Raw genomic sequence first — 22,140 nt, 5'->3', positions numbered from 1 at the left:
TGGTTTGTCCTGGGGTCAAGGAGAGGGACTGAACAACAGCCCAGGGCCTGACGTGTTGCATTAGTGGCTGGGAAGCCACTAACTGTGGAGAATGTGTTGTCTGTGTGCAAGAACAAGAATTTTAAACATTTGGTAATAGACTGACTTTTCCCTCTAATGATCAGAGAATTTCAGACCTTTCAAAGGTAGACGTCATCATTTTATGGCTGAGGAAACCAGGGGTCAGACGGTCAGAGTCTCGCCCAAAGTATGAGGCGAGGGAATGGGGAGCAGAAATGGTGACTCAGTGCTCCTGACCCCCAGGCCAGGGCCACCATGTTTTCTAACTGTGTGTCACTGTCTGCTGTAGAGAAAGGGGAGGCTGAGCATAGCATGAATGATGCATCTCCCTGGACTTCGAGGCCACTCTCCATGTTAGGTTTATCTGCGCTGTGTGGTCTCTAGCCAGCAAAACAAAGTCAGGAAGGGGTGGCATTGGGCAGAAAAGGCTGCCATGAATGAATATTCAAAAAAAATGGAAGGGATTCTGGTTTATTCTGGCTTTCCAACCTTCTGATACCAGCACTCAGATTTTAGCGATCTCAGTTCTGGGGTGGTGGCTGTCAATCTAGACATCTTCAGAGTGACTTACAGATGTGAACCCACAGATGCCGCCTGGCTGTGTGACAGTGAAATTGAAGTATTCTCACCTGTCTGAGAACTGTCTCCTGAATCACGATGAATCTTGTGAATCTAAAGTTGTTCGAAAGTTTGGTAAAACAAGAGAAAAAGATTTAAAATATAGTATAAGCTACATTTGCGGCCAAACAATTTCATTAAAAAGCACTGAAGACTTCAAGAGAGCAAGAAGTTGCACAGATAGTATGAAAGATATGCACCAGGTGATAATATTATAAGTGTCTGGACTGCTCTGTTCAGTCCCGACACTTATGGAATGGCTGACTCTGAGAGCAAGGCATGCTCAGAGGACACACTTTCTAAGCAGGACATCTAAAGCCTCCATCAGCTGCTCTCATTCTGACAGTCTGCAGGAATGTATAAAGCCAAAAAGCTATAACAAGAATTTAAGATTTTTATAAGGCTAATAATATATAACCTGTTTATATTTCATTACATATTATAAAATTTATCTGTAATATAAAAGTAATGCAAATTTAAACCTAGCATTTCTAGAAGCCTTCCCAAAAAGCTCTTCAGATGCTCTATTACAGACAGGATCAATCACAACATGTTTCTTCACAATGAGATCTGAACTTGAGATGCAATTTAGCACCTAGTTCTTTCTCATTATCAAAATTTTTTCTGGTGGTGATTCTGTGCTAATGCTCAACGGGTGAAGTAATTAACACTGGAAATAATAAATTTGCTTTCTTTGGGGTTCTGCCTGTCTTGTGTTCACAACCGACTGAGACTCTGTCACTGGGGCACATCTAGCTCTGTCACGCTATAATCATGCTGCCCTCCTGCTAAATCCACCTATTTCTAGTAGCTCGGACCATCAAACATCTGTAGGCACTCTATGAATGGGATAAGTTAACTCATAAGCAAGACAGGTGAGTGTGGAGGACTGTCCACGAAGGACGATTGGGATGGTTTAGCAACACAACTGTGATAGCCAGAAGTCCCCAGTATATCAGATACAGGTAACATGTTCCAGCTTGATTGAACCACTGAAACATAATCATGTAAAATTGAAGTGTTAAGTAAGGTAGCGGTTTTCTATGAATTATTCTGCACAAAACAATTACCTGGCCAGCATGCATGAGATCTTGGTCTTAAATTGGCTAAGGGCTGTGACTGATTTATCCCATAATTATGGGACCTTTTGATTTCCACTGTGAACACCCCTCTGTTTTTCCTTTACAGATAAAGACCATTTGCTACAAAGCTACTGGGTACAGCGTGACTTTCTGATCCATACCAAATGAATACAACTTTTGCCTTGCAAATTGTTCCTCTATCAGCTTTAGTTCAAAAGCAAGTGATATTTGAATACTTAGCTTTACTTTTTGAATCACAATACATTTCTCCTTTACGAACAAAGCCCATGGTTCCCCAGATTATGCACAAAGAAACCTTTTCACGTAGTTCGTAGTTTGTTAGCCCCCATAGGCCAATTGATTGAACTGTGGACCGCCTAGAAGGCCAACATGGGCTTGTGTTCTGTCCAGATGGAGCCAGAAGAAGCCCAAGGTCCAGTGGATGCACAGACGACCCCTGCCTTTGGGATAAAAATGAACCCTGCCCACCTCGCCCACCCTAGGCAGGGTGGGGGGAGAGTAGAGGGGACAGGGAGGAGGGATGACAGGAGGTACCAGTCCATCTGCTGAGGAGGCTCTGGCCTTTCTCCACTTAGAATGCTGCCTTTGGCACTTTCCGAGCTGAACACACAGCACCCACTCCAACCCCATCACCTCCAAATTGGCTCAGCTTCCTTTGACAAACTCTCTCCTACAGACAGCACAGAGACTAGAAATACGTGACTGACCAACTGAATGACCTTTACCTGCTTCACTAGCAGAGGTGTGCAGGCTGTCTCAGAATCCACTGCCCAGGACCCTATTTCGTGACTCATTTCGGGATCCTCTTGGCAAGAGCAGCACCTGAAGACCTGCCCCACTCCACACTCCAGCAGTACTAGGTTTTTATTGAAGCTTCCTGACTCAGGTTATCTACACACCTCTTCTAAATACCTTTTATAGCTAAAGATTCATTTGGATGAAAACATTCTTCTAGAATTAAATTGTTTTCTTGGAGGTCTAAATCCCCCAGCCATGTATAACTTGGTATGAATGATTCTGATACAGTAGGCAGTTAGACAAAAGCAGACTATGAACCATAGGCCAGGTTCAGAAGATCACGAGGGTGGAAAGCCCTAGGTTCTTAGCAACAGGCAAAATTGGGAACACAAGTATTGTAGAGTGGGACCTTGCCCCCTTTCATCCCCTAAGATATCGCTGGTCCCGTGGTTTGGACCCTCCCCTGACCTTTCTTCCCCTGGCATGTTGCTGGTCTTGTGGTAGACCCCTTGGAGGAGGGGCTGGAGAACAGCCTCATATGACTCCCTTAAAAGCATTAAACCCTCAGAACAAAGAAGTTCTAACATGCATCAAATTATCTGAGGAACAAAGCCTTGAGTCTGTGGACCACAGAGACAGAGTTTTGGTCAAACTAGAGGTAACATCTAAGGCTAGCTGTATTTTAGCTCTATGCCCAGAAAAGCAGCAAAACCAGACAAAGTGATGCTATGGCTGGTATCAGGACCCACTGCATTGACTAACGACCCCTTGCCCTGGCCCTGACCAATCAGTGGAGACCATGACCCTGAAAAGACAAACCTGAAAAGCTGGTGGATATTCTTTTGAGATCCTCCCCTGAAACATCCCCTAAAATCCTTGCTTTTAGGAAACAAATAAAATACCTTAAGAGTAAGGATCCAGCGTGTGCTCCCCTACCCTCCCCCCCCCCCCCGGAGCATATCTGCCTGTTTCCTTCCCCCTTTCTTTCCTCAAGGCTCACACCTTTGCTTTTCCTCTCCCTGGCTCCAAGGCCCTTCTTTTGCCTCTGTAACTTGTCTCCTGAGCCCACACAGCCCAGCTGGCTCACTTCTTCCACGGCTCACTTCTGCCTCTGTGACTTTCTAAACAAACTTTTGCTTGTATTTGAGTCTTGGTTCTGAATTCTTTCTTAGCCAGAACTCAAGGACTGAGGTCTAACATCTGGTGCCATTCACCATTAACAATTCCAGTTAAATTATTTTCTCATAATTCCCATTCAAGCTCACTGAGGAAATAGACAGGGAATGAGGGGTTTGGTAGTTTGGTGTTCTCTGGTAGGCAGCCTAGGGGAGACTCATGGGTGGCAGGAGGAGAGACGGACCGCCTCTCCTCATGAGAACAGCAACCATCTCTTAGATCAGTGGTTCTCAACCTTCCTAATGTCACGACGCATTAATACAGTTCCTCATGTTGTGGTGACCTCCAACCATAACTAAAGCATAGCGATTAATCACAAAAACAATATGTAATTATATATGTGTTTTCTGATGGTCTTAGGTGACCCCTGTGAAAGGGTTGTTCGACCCCTAAAGGGGTTGCAACCCACAGGTTGAGAACTGCTGGCTTAGATGATTGCCATGTGTTAGCAGCTTTCCATTTGCAACCTAGTCATTACAACACTCCCACAGGGGAGGAAGGATCATTTTTCCTCTGAAATATAGGGAAACTGAGGTTTTGTGAGGTTAAAGGACTTGCCTGAGCCACACAATTGTGGCAGAGCCCAATTTCAAACCAGGTTTCCTCTAGCTCCAAAACTGGTTCCCATTTGTCACATTGATTCCTACAGTGAGGCCCCGAAGGGAAGTCCCAGGCCAAGGCCTGTTATACTGGGATGTGAGGACATCATCTCCTGGGTCAGTGCAGGACATCTGTTTGAAATATGATTTTCTTTCAAGTTTTGAGGAAAGTATGAATCTTTGTTATCAATAGGTTTTTTTACATGCATTCTAAAGCAAAGCAAAAACTGGAATTCAGTCTTTCTGGAGGGTAGTGTTTTTGTTGTTTTTCCTTTGTGAAAAAAGCTTTAAGTGCAGACAATGTTCATGTGTAGTAAATTATACGCTGTGCATCCTGGGGGAACTGCGGCAGAGCGCTAAGTTTTTGTGATGTGAGTACTACCACCTTCCTCGGCCTGTGCTGCTCTTGCCAGAGCTCAAAGCAAGTCCTTTGAAGCTAACAGCTTGTTTCTGGAAAGAAAATTCATAGCTCCCAACCTTTAATTACTTAAAACACTATAGCTTCCCACAAATGTTGCTCTCCTTGTGCTACATGCTTTGTTTATAAATTCCCAATTGTGCTTGGCTCAAAAAGCACTACAAATTCTGTGTGTGTGTGTGTGTGTGTGATTTCAGGGTCATTTGATTGTTTTCCTCTTAGAGAATAATCATTTGAATTTATACATTCTCTACACATCTTCCAGAATGTCTAAAACTGAAAAGAAATCTTGTCAAAGGTGTGGAACAATGGAAGGGAGTATGAAATTCTACAACCATTATGGAAATGGTCTTGCAGGACTTCCGGCCAAGATGGAGGCGTAGACAGACATGCTGCATCTCCCTCCACAAGAAGGAATACAACTACCTCAAAACTAGAAACAACTAGAAGTTCCAAAAAATCAAAGTGCATGGAAGTTCAGCAAACAAGGATATAAAGAAGAAATATTCATCCAGACAGGCAGGAGAGGCGGAGCCCAGGTGGAGAGGACACAGTGTGGTGGTGGCAGCAGTGGCAACAGGAGCAGGCTGGCGGAAAGTGCAGTTACACATTTTAAAAAGTCAGGAGGGACACCTGGGGAGCATTCCAACTCCTCACCAGACCTCACAGCTCACGGTCCCAGCACTGGGAAAAATTAAGCCTCATTGCTTCTGACTGTGCAAACCACTGGGGGTTGAGATGGAGGCAGAAACTGCCGGTCTCTCAACAGAGTCTGCTTGTTTAAAGGGCCCTCACCGTCCTAGAATATCCACAGACCCACTCACTCTGGGAATGACGGCCAGAGCAGCCCCTAGAGGGGCGCCAGTCGGGTGCAGAAGTGGGAGAAGTGCCTGGAAGACGGGCGAGTGCTGGGCAAGCGGCATTGTTCCTTCTCAGACCCCTCCCCCACATACAGCGCCACAACATGCTGAAACAGATCGCCCGTTACTGATGAATCCCTAATGCTCCACCCCTTACAATGTAGTAGAAGCAACAGCTCTCCTTGGGACACGGAAGCAAACACACACACAGGAGACTTCCAGCCAAGATGGAGGCCTAGACTGACATGCTCTGTCTCCCTCCACAACTAAGAAGAAATACATCTACTGAAAAACCAGCAATAACCAGAAGTTCTAGAAAATAAATGGAAGTCCAACGTATGAAGTTATAAAGAAGTGGTGCTCATCCGGACAGTTAGGAGGGGTGAAGCCGGGGAGAAGAGATCAAGCTGTGCTGTCTGCGGCAGCAGCAGTGATGGCGGCAGGACAGCGGTAAGCACAGACACCCGTATTTAAGGGGAGGCGAGAAGCACCTGGGGAGCAACCCCGGCTGCAGACCAGACCCCTCAAATTGCGATTCCAAAGCCGGGAAAGGCAGACCCCCATTGCCTTGGACTATGAGGCCCAGTGTGGGTGGGGATAGAGGAGGAGGTTCCTGGTCTCTCAGCAGAGATTGAACAGCAGGAATCCATCTTGGACCCCCACCCCCGCAGAAAACACCAGGTTGTGATGAGTGCACAGGGCTCTGCCCCCTATAGTGTAAGAGGTGTGACAGCCCTGCCCAGGAAGCAAAGGTAAACACAAAACTGTTCAGGATGGCACAGATCATGATAGAGATCCCAGTGATGCAGCTGACCAGACAGCAAATTTCAAATCTAACGAAGCAGCAGATAGGAAATCTTTCTGAGGCACAGTTCAGAGCTTTGCTCATAAAAGTGCTTACAAACCTAATAGCAGATCTTAAACAAGACAGGGAAGGAATGAAGGCTAGTCCTGCTGAAATGAGCAAAAACACATACAAAACTAGTGGTGAGGGCAAGAAAACCAGGGATCAAATCAACAAATTGGAACATAGGGAAGGAACAGTCAACCAGTGCAGAAAGAGGAAACGAGAAATGAGCAAAATGAGGAGAGGCTCAGAAACTTATTGGACAGCTATAAGCGGGCCAACATCTGAATCACAGGGTTGCCAGAAGGTGAAGAAGAAGAACTAGAAATTGAAAAATTATGTGAAAAAGTAATGAAGCAGAACTTCCCTAACCTGGGGAAGGAAATAGACTTACAGGTCCAGGAAGCACAGAGAGTTTCAGAAAAATTGGACCCAGGGAGAACCACACCAAGATACATTATCATCAAAATGTCAAAAATTAAGGATAAAGAGAGAATCTTAAAAGCAGCAAGAGAGAAGAAGAGAATTACATACAAAGGGGTCCCAATAAGACTATTAGCTGATTTCTCAAAAGAAACCCTGCAGGCAAGAAGGGACTGGTAAGAAATATTCAAAGTAATGAAAAGCAAAAACCTACAACCACGATTACTCTATCCAGTGAAGTTGTCATTCAGAATAGAAGGGCAGAGAAAGTGCTTCCAGGACAAAGTAAAACTGAAGGAGTTCATCAGATCCAAACCACTGTTATATGAAATGTTAAAGGGACTTGTTTAGGAGAAAGAAGATCAAAACTATGAATATTAAAATGAAAACTGTATCACAACAACCAACAACAGAAGCTAGGGAACTGAAAGAAAGGCAAACTAAGTAGGCAACAAGAGTGGGAAAAGAATTATAGGTAAGGGGAACATACTGGGGGGAGGTCAGCAGGGAGGGGGAAGGGGGGAAAGGGAGGGAGATGGTACAGGAATTAAGAAGCATAGTAGGAGGGAGTGGAGTAGATGGGAAGATTTTGAGAAGAACTATATGCACACCCAATGGGCGTGGACTAACAGGGGGACAACTGGAGGGAGGGATGTCAGTTGGTGGAGGGGAACAAAGGGAAAAGAAATTGGGACAACTGTAGCAACATAATCAATAAAGCATATTTAAAAAAAACAAAAACGGTCTTGCAGTATCTTATAAAATTAAACACAGACCTACCCTATTCCCAACTCCTCTGTATTCAGTTCCACTTCTGAGCATTTACCCAGAACAAAAAAAAGCATATATTCACAAAAACACTTCTCCAACTAATGTTCACAGGGGTCCCAAACTGGGAAGAGCCCAGAAGTCCATCAACAAGAGAAGTAAACTGGTAGATTGATGCAATGGAATACTATGTGGCAATAAAAAGGAAAAAATCACTGATACCTACAGCAGGGATGACTCTCAAAACCTTATCATGATGAACAAGATAATGAATAAACAAAATTGAAACAGACTCATAGACACAGAGCAAACAGCTGATTGCGGAGGGGAGGGGTTGGGGCACTGGGTGAAAGAGATGGTGAAGGATTAAGTACAAGTGAGTGGTGATGAAAGAGCCATGGGGATGCAGTTAAGCACAGGGACAAGAGTCAGTAACACTGCGATTACTATGTATGATGCCAGCTGGGCACTGGGAATATTGAGAACACTTTGTAAAGTATGCTAGCACCTGAAACCAAAATAAAATGGAAAGAAAAAAACCCCAAAACATTATGATGAGTGAACAAAGCCAAGTATGAAAGAGTAGAAACTATGCAGTTCTGAACAGGCATAACTAATATATGGTTAAATAACTCAGAACAGTGTTACCTAAGGGGTGGGTAGGAGTGGAGGCAGGGAGGACTGGGAACTTTTGGGATCCTAAGGTTTGATATCTTGATGGGGTCTGGGTTTCAGAGGTATATGCATTTGTCAAAGCTCAAGGAATGCTCTACTTAAGATTTGTGCATTTCGCTGTACATAACTTTTATCCAGGAAAGGAAAAAGCCCAAAAACAAATATTAAACTTTAGTTTAATCATAGGCATGCTAAAGTACCAAAGAATAAAATGTCCTGATGTTTGCAACTTAATTTGAAATATATCAAAGAATAAGATGGACTGATGGATGAATTGAGAGCTAGATGGATATATGTATGATAGAACAAAATATTAATCATAGAACCTAGGTAGTAGGCGCATATATATTTATCTATACTTCTAACTCCTCTATATGTGTGAACATTTTTATTTAAAAAATTGGTAAAATTACATGTTCAACAGACTATAAACTAATGGTTAAATATTGGAAGTCTGAAATATAATTTCAGAATCTGTGAAAATAAGCAAGACAGAAGAAATTCAGTACAGCCTGAACTGAGCAAGGTGCATGACGTCATGGTTCCAGGACTCCTGAGCCTAGGCAGGAAGATGATGATCCACTTTGAACCCTGTGGGCAGCACTTGGCAGTCTTAGAAGTATAAGATTTACCTAGATAACTATTTAATACATTGATTTTTAATAATTTTGGTGATTAGTTTTATGAATTATGGACCTAAACCTATGGGAGAAAAACTGGCCTCCTTCCCACCCTCTAATTTTCCTACTTCAGGGTCTTTGCACATGTAACTTCTTTGCCCAAGAAGCTTCCCAATCGATTCTCTTCCCTTTGCCTATTTGTCCTTCAGATCTTAGCTGAAAGGTGATTTCCACAGGGAAGCCTTCCCAGATAGTTCCTGCCCATTCTAGTCCCTTCTGAGGTCAACTCTTTCATTCAAATGTTCTCAATGAACTTTTCCTTTATTGCCTTTTTTTACAGTTCACAACTTCGTACTGTTTGATTGTCTATTCTCCTTCCAGACTGTAGGTTCTATTTAAGCAGGAGCTGCGACTCATTTGGTTACCTTTGTGTACTGAGAGTTAACAGTACCTGGCACATAGAAGCTCAATAAATGTGAGTCCATAAGAGACTGAGATTAATCAGCCTCTTTACCTTATAGCTTGTGGTGAATATGCTGTTATTAATGATTTGGCCATCGTATTGGTCTCTATTGACCAATAATATTAGTATCGATGTCCCTAAAGGCATTAATCTACAAAGTGTTTCATGGTAGAATACCGATAAGAAAATTTTCCATAAAATGTGTTTCTTAAAAAAAAGGAAATAAAGTATTAACTAAAAAATACATCCACATGCTCTGATAGTGCAAAACCTATGACAGGCAGAGGAGGGGGTGGGATGGTCAGCAATCAGGATCTGTGCTTCTGAGAGATCCTTTGCTATATTTCTCACTGTTTTCCATGGAGCAGTAAAATGGTAGATATTGTTTTAAAAAACAAAAAACATTGTTCATACACACATTTGTAATGAAATTAGAAGTAACTTAAATACTTCTTGATTATATAGAAGAGTGCTAGCTTTGATGGAAGATGGTTCTGATAAAAGTTTTCAAACTCAGGCTTCCTGTTGTTTGGTTGTTTTTCTGTCTCCCCCTAACCCCCACCCCCCAATATTATGAAAAGGGATAAAAACTTGATTAAAATGAAGAAAAGTATTATTCTCTTAAATAATCATAGTAGCTTACAAAATGGACTTATTAAGCAATCCTTTTTTCTTAAGATTGAACGTTCTTGATCAACAACTTCATGACAAAACTGAATGCTTTCATGTCTGTGTTGTGACTTCAGGGATGAAGTGGTGTCTGAATGTTGGATGAGAGAGAAAACCATGGAAACCAAGTCCTCTGAGACCCTCCCTTCATTGACATGCAATGAAAATGACAGTGTGAGTGGCAGCATACAGAATTTCTTTGATCATCTTTCTTCACTGAAAACACTTTGATGAGTATTTCCTTAAATGGCAGAAGTATCTATCTGATGCATGAATCAAAGGTCTTTCCTGTCTGCTCTATTATCAAAAACCACTTGAAGATACACCTCTCAAAATTCCCACCCATTCACAAAACAAACACCCGTGCTTCCCAAACATGGGAACAAAACACCAGATACCACATTCTGGATCCCTGCCCTCAGTCATCACCTTTATGTAGCTCCTAAGGCCATGGGTAAGCTGGTGTCCTTGTTTTCATGTATCTGAGCCGGGGTTAGCACCAAGACAGAGGAGAAATTGCAGGGAAGCCCATCTGATCTTGACTTCAGTTAATTTCATGAGCCTAAAAGACTCAACACAACATCATCTCTCCCCATTGTCTTAATGATAATATAAAATGTTACTTATATCAAAGCAACATTCATTGGTTTGATATGAAGGAAGATAGCCATATGAATTTTTAAGATTACACAGATTAAAAAGAAAAATCCCAAGGTTTTGTTTGTTGTTCTTGACATACTTTGCTGTATGAGCCCTGGCTGGTTTGGCTCAGTGGATTGAGCGTCGGCCTGCGAGCTAAGTGTCACTGGTTCGATCTTCCAGTCAGGGCACATCAGAGAAGGAAAACTCTGACTCCAAAAAACCTCCGCTGCCTTGCGGCATACCTCTTCAGGGGAAAGGCTAAGGGAGTAAACCCCGACAGAAAATCCGGAGCCGGAGTCCCTAAGGCGGTTTGACGTTGTAGTCAACACCGGCAACTCCTGCGGCGCACCTGAAACCAAGCTGTATTGACTCCGTCTTTCCCTTGGACCCTTCAGCTGCCAAGAGAGGGGGGGTCTGCTGCATGGGCAACAGCAGACCCTCCATATCACCCTGCCCAGGCTCTGTAGCTTCAGCTTCACTGGAGAGGACACCCCAGCGTCATTGCAAGATGTCGATTCAACACGGGAGGAGACAGATACCGTGTCACTCCCGAGTCGGACTGCACAACCATTCTCGGCGGTGCAGATAGACTCTTAAGAAGCTACACCATCGTCTCTCGAGACGGACGGCTGCCGACGACGACTTTGCTGTATGCCAGAATTGTTAGCTATATCTCCTCCATTGTTATTCTTTTTAAACATTTTTTATTGCATTTATTGGGGTGACACTGGGTAATACAATTATATAGGTTTCAAGTGTTAGATATATTCTTGGAAAAACTTCAGCATCCCTCTTCTGTGCAACGCCAGATCTAGCATATTCACATACACTGTACCCCTTGGTCAAAATGTCCCATATATCAGTGCTAGTGCCCCCTGGCCCTACATTCAACCTGCATCTGTAAGGGCTGCTGCAGAGATGTGCTCTCATCACACAGCCCAGTGATAATCATTTTTGTATCCTTACCTCATGGGAAAACACTTAGTGCAAGCTACCATTCAGGCTTAAGTGTTTTCTTTCTTCCTTTGTTCAGTTTCTCTTTTAATGACTTTCAAAGACCTACCATGTAAACACCACTTGGCTTCATAAATACCGAGTTTTCTAATATGGAAATATGAGAGTGGTTCTTAGATTTCAGCAACAAATCTGAATCACCTGAAGGGTTTGTTAAACCAGGCTGCTGCACCACACTGCCCCTGGAGTTTCTGATTCATGAGGTCTGGGCGGGGTCTAGGATTTGGGACTCTTAACAGTTCCCAGGTGACGCCCAGGCTGCAGGCCTGGCCACCAGCTGCAATAGGTGAGGTCTTGTGCCTTGCTACCCAGAGTGCTCTGCACACCCGCAGCCCCTGCTAGTTACAACTACTGACTCTCAGGCTCACTCCAGATTCACTAACTCAGGATCTACAATTTAATGTGTAATCTCCAGGTAGTTTGATTGTATCTTATTGTATGAGAAACACTGATTCAAGTGGAAAATTATAAATTGCCAACAGATCTTTTGCTATCTCCATTTCTGGTCGTGTAAACCTGGGGAACTTATGAGCTTCACTGAGTCACAGTTTTCTTATGGGTGAATGGGGACCAATACCTACTTGTTTGGATATAAGAGGATCAATTGGAATAATGTGTGCAACACGACTAATCCAGTAGCTTCCAAGCTGACCTTTATATTGAAATCACCTGGAGATCTTGTGTAACCACAGTGCAGGGCTCTACCCTCATCAGTTCAGCTTTGGTAGGTCTGGGTCAGGGCTAAGAGTCTGTGTTTCTAACAAGTTCCCAGTGAGCTAGGGGCTGCTGATCCAGTGGTCTTAGTTTGAGAACCACTGGGCTGGCCCATTGTGGGTGCCCAAATCATGCTGGTTCCCTTTGCTCTCTTTCTCTTTCATAGATGTTCCTGTTTGTTGAGAACCTGGATTCAGTGATGTTTATACTGCTTGTTACATCAGGACTGATTTCAGTTTTCAGGAATCTGCCTTTAGCGCATATATGCCAATATGGGGCAAACTCTGTTGAGCGCTTCACACATAAGCATACGTTTGTATGTCTCACTTTTGTGCTGGCCTTCCTCTAGCGTGTGTCCCCTCACTGCTCTGTGACAGAGAGACATATTGAACATAAATAGCTTCAGAACAAAATTTCATCTTGCTTAAAGTTTCTTGTTCTTAAAGACTTGTCAATAACTGGAGGGCACTTTTTGCTAAACACTTGTCTGTGTGAACTCACATGCCTGCTAGACTTTGTCCTGAGAACGAGGGAATTGCAAAAATCGAACATTCTCCAGTTACACTAGCACTGAACAGAGTCATTAAACTACTTAACGACACCACAGCAATCACCATAAGACAAACAATCAGCAGGACTTTCCCTTAGTAAATCAGGCCCTTTGAAAACTTAGGCAGAGGCAGAGACAGCACAAGAGAAAACTTAGTGATAATGAGAAGACACAAGAGTGAAACAGCTTCATCACTGCGTGTCCTTGGGTTCTGCAAATGCAAGTCACTAGAATCCTTGTTTACATTTTGTGAAATAACACCCCCAAGAGAAAAAGGGCAACTCCAAATGACACCTCAACTTCTAATTCAACTCAACAAGTATTTATTGGGCCTGTGAGACAAAGATGGTTAGAAGCTAGTCCCTGCTCTCAAGGGATTTAGGGTCTACTAGGGGACAAAAGACAAGCACTAGCACAATGAATGTATTCATTCAGTGTTTGTTGAGAGAACACTATGTGTCAAGCAATGTTCTAGGCACAGGGATGTGACAGGGGACAAAGGGATACTCTCAGGAAGCTGGTTTGGAAGTGCCAAGGATAGCATTTCTCAGTGGGTGGGATGCCAAGGGGTTAACAGGTAGGCTCAGGGCGTTCCAAACGTTGACACTAAATAACCTTGAATCATATATTCAGGTCACTCTCCCCTCAGTGTCTTTCCAAGCCTACTGAGTATATCGAAGAGAAAGCCTCAGATTGGTATTGGTACATCTTTAACACCATCTCTTTCTAAAGTCTCAGAGCTTTCAGCCAACAGCAGTGGCTGTCTAGAATTTAATAAAATTATGTTTTTTTCCTATTATAGCTATATTAATTGTTACCTTCCTATATGACTAGTGATTGTGGTATTCCATTTTATGGTAGTGATTACTGTGGTGATATAAAGTTTTAAAAGTGACTACTTCTAAAGAAAAAAATTAACTATGAATAGATCAAGAGGTGCCTGAATGTGGAAACCATCAAAGTCTAGGACTGACTGAAGACTGGGAAACAGAGTCATACGTGATGTGCCATCTGCAGCCACTCAGACGCCCTGGCTTCAGGGGAAGGGATCAGTCTGGGCTGGAGGATCAGGCTTCATAGGGCAGACTGAGAAGCCTGGGTAGGGCTTTTGAATGTGGACCTTAAACATTCAAGTTATGACACAGTGATTGTCAGAACTGAGAAGATAAATCAAAAGCCAACTATGTGCTGTCTATAAGAAATGTACCTTAAATAGATATATGGATTGAAAGTAAATGGCTAGGAAACATACATCATACAAACGAATAAACATAAGAAGGTGTAGTTGCTATATTAATATTAAATAAAATAGACTATAAGACAAGAGTATCACCAGATATAAAAAGAGCTTTTCATAATGATAAAAAAGGATCAATACATCATAATAATTATAAATCTATATTACTTAACAGCAGAGCTTCAAAACACAAGAAACAAAAATTGATAGAATTGAAGGGAGAAGTAGACAAGCCCACAATAACAATTGAGGATCTTAACAGCGCTCTTTCAGCATGTAATAAAAAAAATAAAAATAAAAAAGTGAAAACACAGACAATATGAAGAATGCAATCAACCTTCATGACCTAATTGGCATTTATACAGAATACTACCCAACAACAGAAAAATATACGAGAGGGGAAGATGGTGGTGGAGTAGGGACAGTGTTCTCAGTTCGCTCCTGTTAAGGAGAGACTCCAGGAACGAATGCAGAGAGGAGTGACTGAGTGAGTGTGGATCTCCGATAGCGTGAACAGGGAGGAGAGCATGGGAGCAGCGTGGAGGCTGGTGGAGGGGTTTACGTCGCACTGCAGGCTGAGTCATTCCGGGACCCGGTGTGTCTGCAGTACCAAGCCGGAGAGCTCACTAGCCAAGAGCTGCTTGGAGGCTCCCCCTGCTAGGGGCACACCGATAAGTGAATTCTTGTAGGGAGTTAGGGAGAGGATTTGGCTGAAAAAGCCACAGGAGTGAGAGAATAGTGAACAACCACGACTGGGAGAAACTGTGTGATCTGAGTCTAAGGGAAACCTCCTCAGCTGCAACCTCCGACTGCAAGCTCAGCATTCCCGGCGCGCGCAGCACTTGCACTAGGGCCCTACAGAACAAAGGGGCAGTTTTGGGGCAAGGAGACAGGCCTCACAGAAAAGCTGCTGCAGAACTCAGGACCGGGGGAGAGCTCCTGAGCAAGAGAGCAGTGCATGCCCCTGGCGCTTTGAGCGATTGCGCTAGAATCCCACAGAACAAAAGGCGGGTTTGGGGCTAGGAGAGAAATAGGGCATGCAGGACATGTAAGTAGGGAAGAGAGCAGAGGTGGTGGTTCTGGAGTGGAGACGGTTTTAGGGCAGGGAGAAGGGCCCGCAGGGAAAGGCTGCTGTGGAGCTCCAGACTGGCAGAGAGCCCCGGGGTAGGAGAACGCTGCACTGACCGACCACACTAGAATCCTGCAGAACAAAGGGACGGTGCTGGGGCGGGGAGAGAGATAGAGCGCGCAGGCCTATAGACAGGGAGGCCAGCGGAAGCTGTAGCTGGGAATAGAGACAGTTTTGGGGCAAGGAGAAGAGCCCATGCGGGAAAGTCGCTGCAGAGCTCCAGACCAGGGGAGAGGCCCTGGACAGGAGAGTGCCACTGGGCCCGGCGCTTTGACCGACTGTGCCAGAGTCCTGCAGAACAAAGGGACAGTCTTGAGACAGGGAGAGAGGTAGGGTGCGCAGGCATATAGACAGGGAAGAGAGCAGAAGCTCTAGCCTGGGAATAGAGACATGACTGGAGGCAGGGCGGGGACTGCTGGCAGGCACAGGCTGGACCAACCAGGGGAAGGAGTAGCTGGACAAGCCTGAGGAGGGCTGAGGGTGCCTCAGGAGGGAACAACTAAACGCAGCTCACAGCAGAGTAGCGGTAGGCCCATGAATAAAAGACTAGCAACCCCAGAATCAAGCAGAACCCTCCCACAGCCATCCAACCAACCAGAAAAGATTTGAAACTCATGGAATTTTGAAAAGGGGCAGACTCAGGAAGGAAGGAAGGAAAAACAAAAAAACAAACAAACCAAAAATACCCAGAGACTGTGCCTAAAAGTTGAATTGAGTTAAAAATCCTCTCATTCTTTTATTTCTCACTCTCTCTCTAACTGCCCCTTCCGTCCTTTCTTATTCTCTCTCCTTTTCTCCCCTCCTCTTCCCTCCCTTCTCTCCCCTTAGCATGTCTCCCCTGCATCCTATTCTTTGTTAATTTTTTAATTTTAAGTTCTCTCCCTTTCCTTCCTATTCCCTTCTTCTAATTCCCTTCCCTCCCCCTTATCCTCGTCCTCCCTCCGTTTCCTTTCTCTCTCTCTCCTTTCTCTGCGCTAAGCACCTTCAATTTTATTAAATTTCTTTATTTTGTCCCCCTTCAGTCTACATTTGTTTTTCTTTCATCCCTTGCCCTTATTTTCCTTCTCTCCTATAAGTATTCTCTCTCTTTCTTTCTCTCTCCCTATTCCACTTTATATTCTAATCTTTTAATATTCAAATTATAATTCTAATCTATCCCCCTCTCCCTTCACCCTCCCATTCTTACCCCTTCTCTCTTTCCACCCCATCCCCTCACTTCTTTCTCTCCCTCTTGTATTTCTCTCCTTCATCCTATCTTATGTCAACTCTTCAATTTCAATCTTTCCCTCCCTAATATCTCCTCTTCCTCTTGATTTCCTTCCCTCCTCCGTGTTCTTTCCCTCCCCCATCCTCTTGCTTTCCCATCTCTTATTCCTCTCTCTATATATTCTCTCTTTCTCTCTATCTTGCAATTTTATATCATGTTTTAATCTCCTAATCTTTTTTTTATAATATATAATTATAAAAAATTTTAATCCAGTCCCCCCTCTTCTCCCTCCCCTTCTTCTTTCGTTCTGTCTCCTACCCTTCTCTTCTCTACTTTCTCTCTCTCTTTCCTCTCTCCCTTCCTGTCTTGCTATTTTCTACTCTGTATTTTTATTCTTGAAAAATTCTTTCTCAATCTGTTTACTACATTCTAACCTCCTCAGCCCTCTCCTTCAATTTCTGGTTGTCTGTCTGCCTGGATGTCTGTTGTGTCTATCCTCCCTTCCACGCAAATCATATAGCATATACCGATTATATAATCCTAATACTATACACTTGCACTTTCTCACTCCACACTGTAACCCTCTCCTCCTTTTCAAACATACAGTGTAAATGTTAATTGCTGTCTTACATAACCTTGATCCCAATTGCTAATATTATTACTCTATCAACTTCCAGCTCAAAAATTACCCTTCCTTCAATTAAAACAACTCCTATCTGTTTCTCCTACGAAATAAGAGTCCCAATATATCCACAAGTATATTAATATGGGCTCATTTGCAACCTACAGCGAGATTGTAGTTCGGGGAGATATTGGAGGGTGTGGGTTTTTTGCCTGGGTTGTATGATTATGTTTTAGCAGCACCTCCACAAAAGATCTCAAGACAAGGTGGGAAGAGTGACTCTCAATCAACTAACCAGAGAAAAAGATCCACCAAAGAGTAGCTGAAATACAACCAGACAGATTAAAGAAATAACATCAAGGACAACACAGACGGAGATCCAAGAGGGCGGAGGAGTAAGTGGAAGCTACACTAACCTCCTCCCAGGACCAGCCAGTGCTGACTCAGCCCCAGTACAGCAGACAGACCATTCCCCTCCAAGTGGTGTCAGACTAAGGGGAAATAAAAGCCCTGCCTACAGGAATTAAGCTGCCACACCCACGGTCCTTAAGCCCGACAGCTAATTACAGATTGAATAGATTAACAACTAAAGAAAACAAAGGCAGTAGATCACTGGAAGTCTCCAATAGGCTGCCTAGGGCCAGTCTGGTACATGATCTGACGCTACCAGAGGCAGATCCAGGAAGAGCAGATCATTCTAAGGAGCACCAACAAACAATATGAGTCACAAAAATGGGGAGACAGAGAAACAATCCCCCATCAAAAGGAAAGGTAGAATCCCCAGAGAGAGTGCTAAATGAAATAGAGGGGAGCAAAATATCAGATACGGAATTCAAAACATGGATTATGTAGAAGCTCAATGAGCTCAGCGGAAACTACAAAAAACTCCAGGGAAACTACAAGGAACTCCAGAAAAATTACAAGGAACTCACAGAGAATTACACGAGCATGAAAAAGGACATAGAAGCTATCAATAAGAGCCAGGAGGAAATGAAGAATACGATGTATGAATTGAAGAACACAGTAGAAGGAATTAAAAGCAGGCTAGAGGAGGCAGAAAATCGGATCAGCGAGCTGGAGGACAACGTACACAAAAACTCCCAGACAATGCAACAAAATGGAAAAAGACTGAACAAGACTGAAGAGGTTCTAAGACAGCTGCAGGACAACATGAAATGTAATAATATCCGTATCATAGGAATTCCAGAAGGAGAAGAAGAGCACGGGATAGAAAACCTCTTTGAAAAACTAATGACAGAAAACTTCCCTCACATGAGGAGAGAAAGAGTCGTGCAACTCCAGGAAGCACAGAGGGTCCCAATGAAGATGAAGCCCAACAGGCCCACCTCAAGACACATCATAATTAAAATGACAACATTTAAAGACAAAGAGAGAATCCTAAAATCAGCAAGAGAGAAACAACTAATAACATACAAGGGAGCTCCAATAAGGCTATCATCAGATTTCTCAGCAGAAACACTACAAGCCAGAAGGGAATGGAAAATATATTCCAAGCAATGAAAAACAAAGGCCTACAACCTAGAATACTATACCTAGCAAAGCTCTCCTTCAAAATGGCGGGTGAAATAAGGAGCTTCCAAGACAAAAGTAGGATGAAAGAATACATCTTCACCAAACCAGCAATGCAAGAGATGCTAAAGGGTCTACTTTAAGAAGATAAAGAAACAGAGAGAGACAGAGAAGAACACGAGTACAAAGGGGGAAAATGACAATGAATAAGTACTTATCGGTAATAACCTTAAATGTAAATGGATTAAATGCTCCAATTAAAAGACATAGGGTAGCTGAATGGATTAGAAAGCATGACCCACATATATGCTGTCTACAAGAGACCCACCTTAGAACAAAAGATCTACACAGACTGAAAGTAAAGGGATGGAAAAAAGTATTTCAAGCAAATGGACATGAAAAAAAAAGCTGGGGTAACAATACTTAGACAAAACAGGTTTCACAGCAAAGTCCATAAAAAGAGACAAAGAAGGGCATTTCATAATACTTAAGGGAAAAATCCATCAAGAAGATATAACCCTTATAAATATATATGCACCCAACTTAGGAGCACCCAAATATATAAGAAAAATTTTGAAAGACTCCAAGAAAGATATAGACAGCAACACACTCATAGTAGGGGACTTTTAACACCACATTGTCAACAATGGACAGATCTTCGAAGCAAAGAAACACCAAAGATATTGAGGCACTGAACAACACTCTAGATCAAATGGACTTAGTCGATATATATAGAAGTTTTCACCCCAAAGAAGCAAAATATACATACTTCTCAAGTGCACATGGAACATTTTCAAAGATAGATCACATGATAGGACACAAAACAAGCCTTAACAAATTCAAGAAAATTGAAATTATATCAAGCATCTTCTCAGATCACAATGGCTTAAAATTGGATATCAACCTCAAGGAAAAAACTCAAAAACAGTCAAACTCATGGAGAATGAATAACATGCTATTAAATAATGAATGGGCTAACAATGACATCAAGGAAGAAATCAAAAAGTTTCTGGAAACTAATGATAATGAACACACAACAACCCAAAACCTATGGGATACAGTGAAAGCAGTCCTAAGAAGAAAGTTCATAGCAATGCAGGCCTACCTAAAAAAGCTAGAAGAATCTCTAATAAAAAATTTAACCCTACAGCTACAAGAACTAGAGGAAGAACAACAAGCAAAGCCCAGATCAAGTAGAAGGAAGGAAATCATCAAGATCAGAGCACAATTAAATGACATAGAGTCTAAACTAACAATTCAAAAGATCAACAAAAGTAGGAGCAGGTTCTTTGAAAAGATAAACAAAATTGACAAGCCTTTAACCAGGCTCATCAAGAAAAAAAGAGAGAGAACCCAAATAAATAAAATCAGAAACGAAAGAGGAGAAATCACAACTGATACAACAGAAATACAAAGGATTATAAGAAATTATTACGAACAACTGTATGGCAAGAAATTTGACAACCTAGAGGAAATGGACAAATTCCTGGAAACCTATAGTCTTCCCAAACTGAATCAAGAAGAAGCAGAAAGTCTGAACAGACCAATAACAGGTAGTGAAATTGAAGCCGTAATCAAAAAACTCCCAGCACACAAAAGCCCTGGACCGGATGGCTTCACAAGTGAATTGTACAAGACATTTAGGAAAGAACTAACTCCTATCCTCCTCAGACTATTCCAAAAGATACAAGAAGAGGGAAGACTCCCAAACTCATTCTATGAAGCCAGTATTACCCTAATTCCAAAACCAGGTCAAGACACAACAAAGAAAGAAAACTACAGGCCAATATCGCTGATGAACATAGATGCTAAAATCCTCAACAAGATATTGGCAAACTGGATCCAGCAACACATTAGAAAGATCATACACCACAATCAAGTAGGATTCATCCCAGGGATGCAAGGATGGTTTAATATTCGCAAATCAATAAACATAATACACCACATAAACAAAATGAAAGACAAAAACCACATGATCATATCAATAGATGCAGAAAAAGCACTTGATAAAGTACAACACCCATTTATGATAAAAACTCTCAGCAAAATGGGAATAGAGGGAGCATACCTCAACATAATAAAGGCCATATATGAGAAACCTGAAGCCAACATCATACTCAATGGGCAAAAACTGAGAGGATTCCCCCTGAGATCAGGAACAAGACAAACTCTCTCCACTCCTATTCAACATAGTCTTGGAAGTTCTAGCCACAGCAATCAGACAAGAAAGATAAATAAAAGGCATCCGAATTGGAAAAGAGGAAGTAAAATTGTCATTATTTGCAGATGACATGATAGTGTACATAGAAAACCCTATAGACTCCACAAAAAAACTACTCAACCTAATAAGTGAATTTGGCAAAATAGCAGGATACAAAGTCAATATTAAGAAATCGAAGGCATTTTTATACACCAACAATAAAAACTCAGAGATAGAAACTGAAAGAAAAATTCAATTTATCATAGCAACAAGAAAAATAAAATACCTAGGAATAAACTTAACCAAGGAGGTAAAAGACCTACACTCAGAAAATTACATAACACTGAAGAAAGAAATTAAAGAAGATATAAATAAATGGAAGCATATACCATGCTCATGGATGGGAAGAATCAACATCATTAAAATGTCCATACTACCCAAAACAATTTATAGATTCAATGAAATCCCTATTAAAATACCAGCAACATATTTCACAGACCTAGAACAAATACTTCAAAAATTTATATGGAAACAAAAAAGACGCCGAATAGCCAAAGCAATCTTGAGACAGAAGAACGCAATAGGAGGAATCACAATACCTGATATCAAACTATACTACAAGGCCACGGTAATCAAAACAGTCTGTTACTGGCATAAAAACAGACATATAGATAATGGAACAGAATAGAGAGCCCAGAAATAAACCCAGGTTCATATGGTCAACTAATATTTGACAAAGGGGGAAAGAACATCAAATGGAGTGAAAAGAGCCTCTTCAACAAATGGTGTTGGGAGAACTGGACAGGGACATGCAAAAAAATGAAACTAGACCACCAACTTACACCATACACCAGAATAAACTCAAAATGGATCAAAGACTTAAATGTAAGCCGTGATACCATAAAAGTCCTAGAGGAAAAAATAGGCAGGAAAATTTCAGATATCCCAGGTAGCAACATTTTCACTGATTATATCTCCTAAGGCAAGGGAAATAAAGGAAAGAATAAACAAATGGGACTACATCAAACTAAAAAGTTTCTGCTCAGCTAAAGAAAACATCAGCAAGATGAAAAAGAAACCAACCATATGGGAAAATATATTCGCCAATGACATCTCAGAGAAGGGATTGATCTCCAAAATATATAAAGAACTCATACGACTCAACACCAAGAAGACAGACAACCCAATTAAAAAATGGGCAAAGGACCTGAACAAACACTTCTCCAAAGAAGACATACAGAGGGCCCATAGACATATG

At 42.2% G+C, this 22,140-nt stretch overlaps 1 protein-coding gene across 1 annotated transcript in view; it reads right to left on the bottom strand.

Annotated features, from left to right (window-relative positions):
- The window catches only part of PDE8B (phosphodiesterase 8B), a 249,015-nt gene that overhangs the window by 26,073 nt on the left and 200,802 nt on the right, over positions 1–22,140 (bottom strand). Inside the window, exon 11 of the mRNA XM_090276403.1 lies at positions 690–732. Coding sequence (XP_090132529.1) covers positions 690–732 — 43 coding nt within the window. The remainder of the gene's footprint in view (positions 1–689; positions 733–22,140) is intronic.

This window comes from Furipterus horrens, unplaced genomic scaffold (genome assembly GCF_987537825.1).
Source record: "Furipterus horrens unplaced genomic scaffold, mFurHor1.1.pri manual_scaffold_5, whole genome shotgun sequence".
In the NCBI taxonomy this organism is placed as follows: domain Eukaryota; kingdom Metazoa; phylum Chordata; class Mammalia; order Chiroptera; family Furipteridae; genus Furipterus; species Furipterus horrens.
This window is presented reverse-complemented; position numbering and strand designations above follow the sequence as displayed.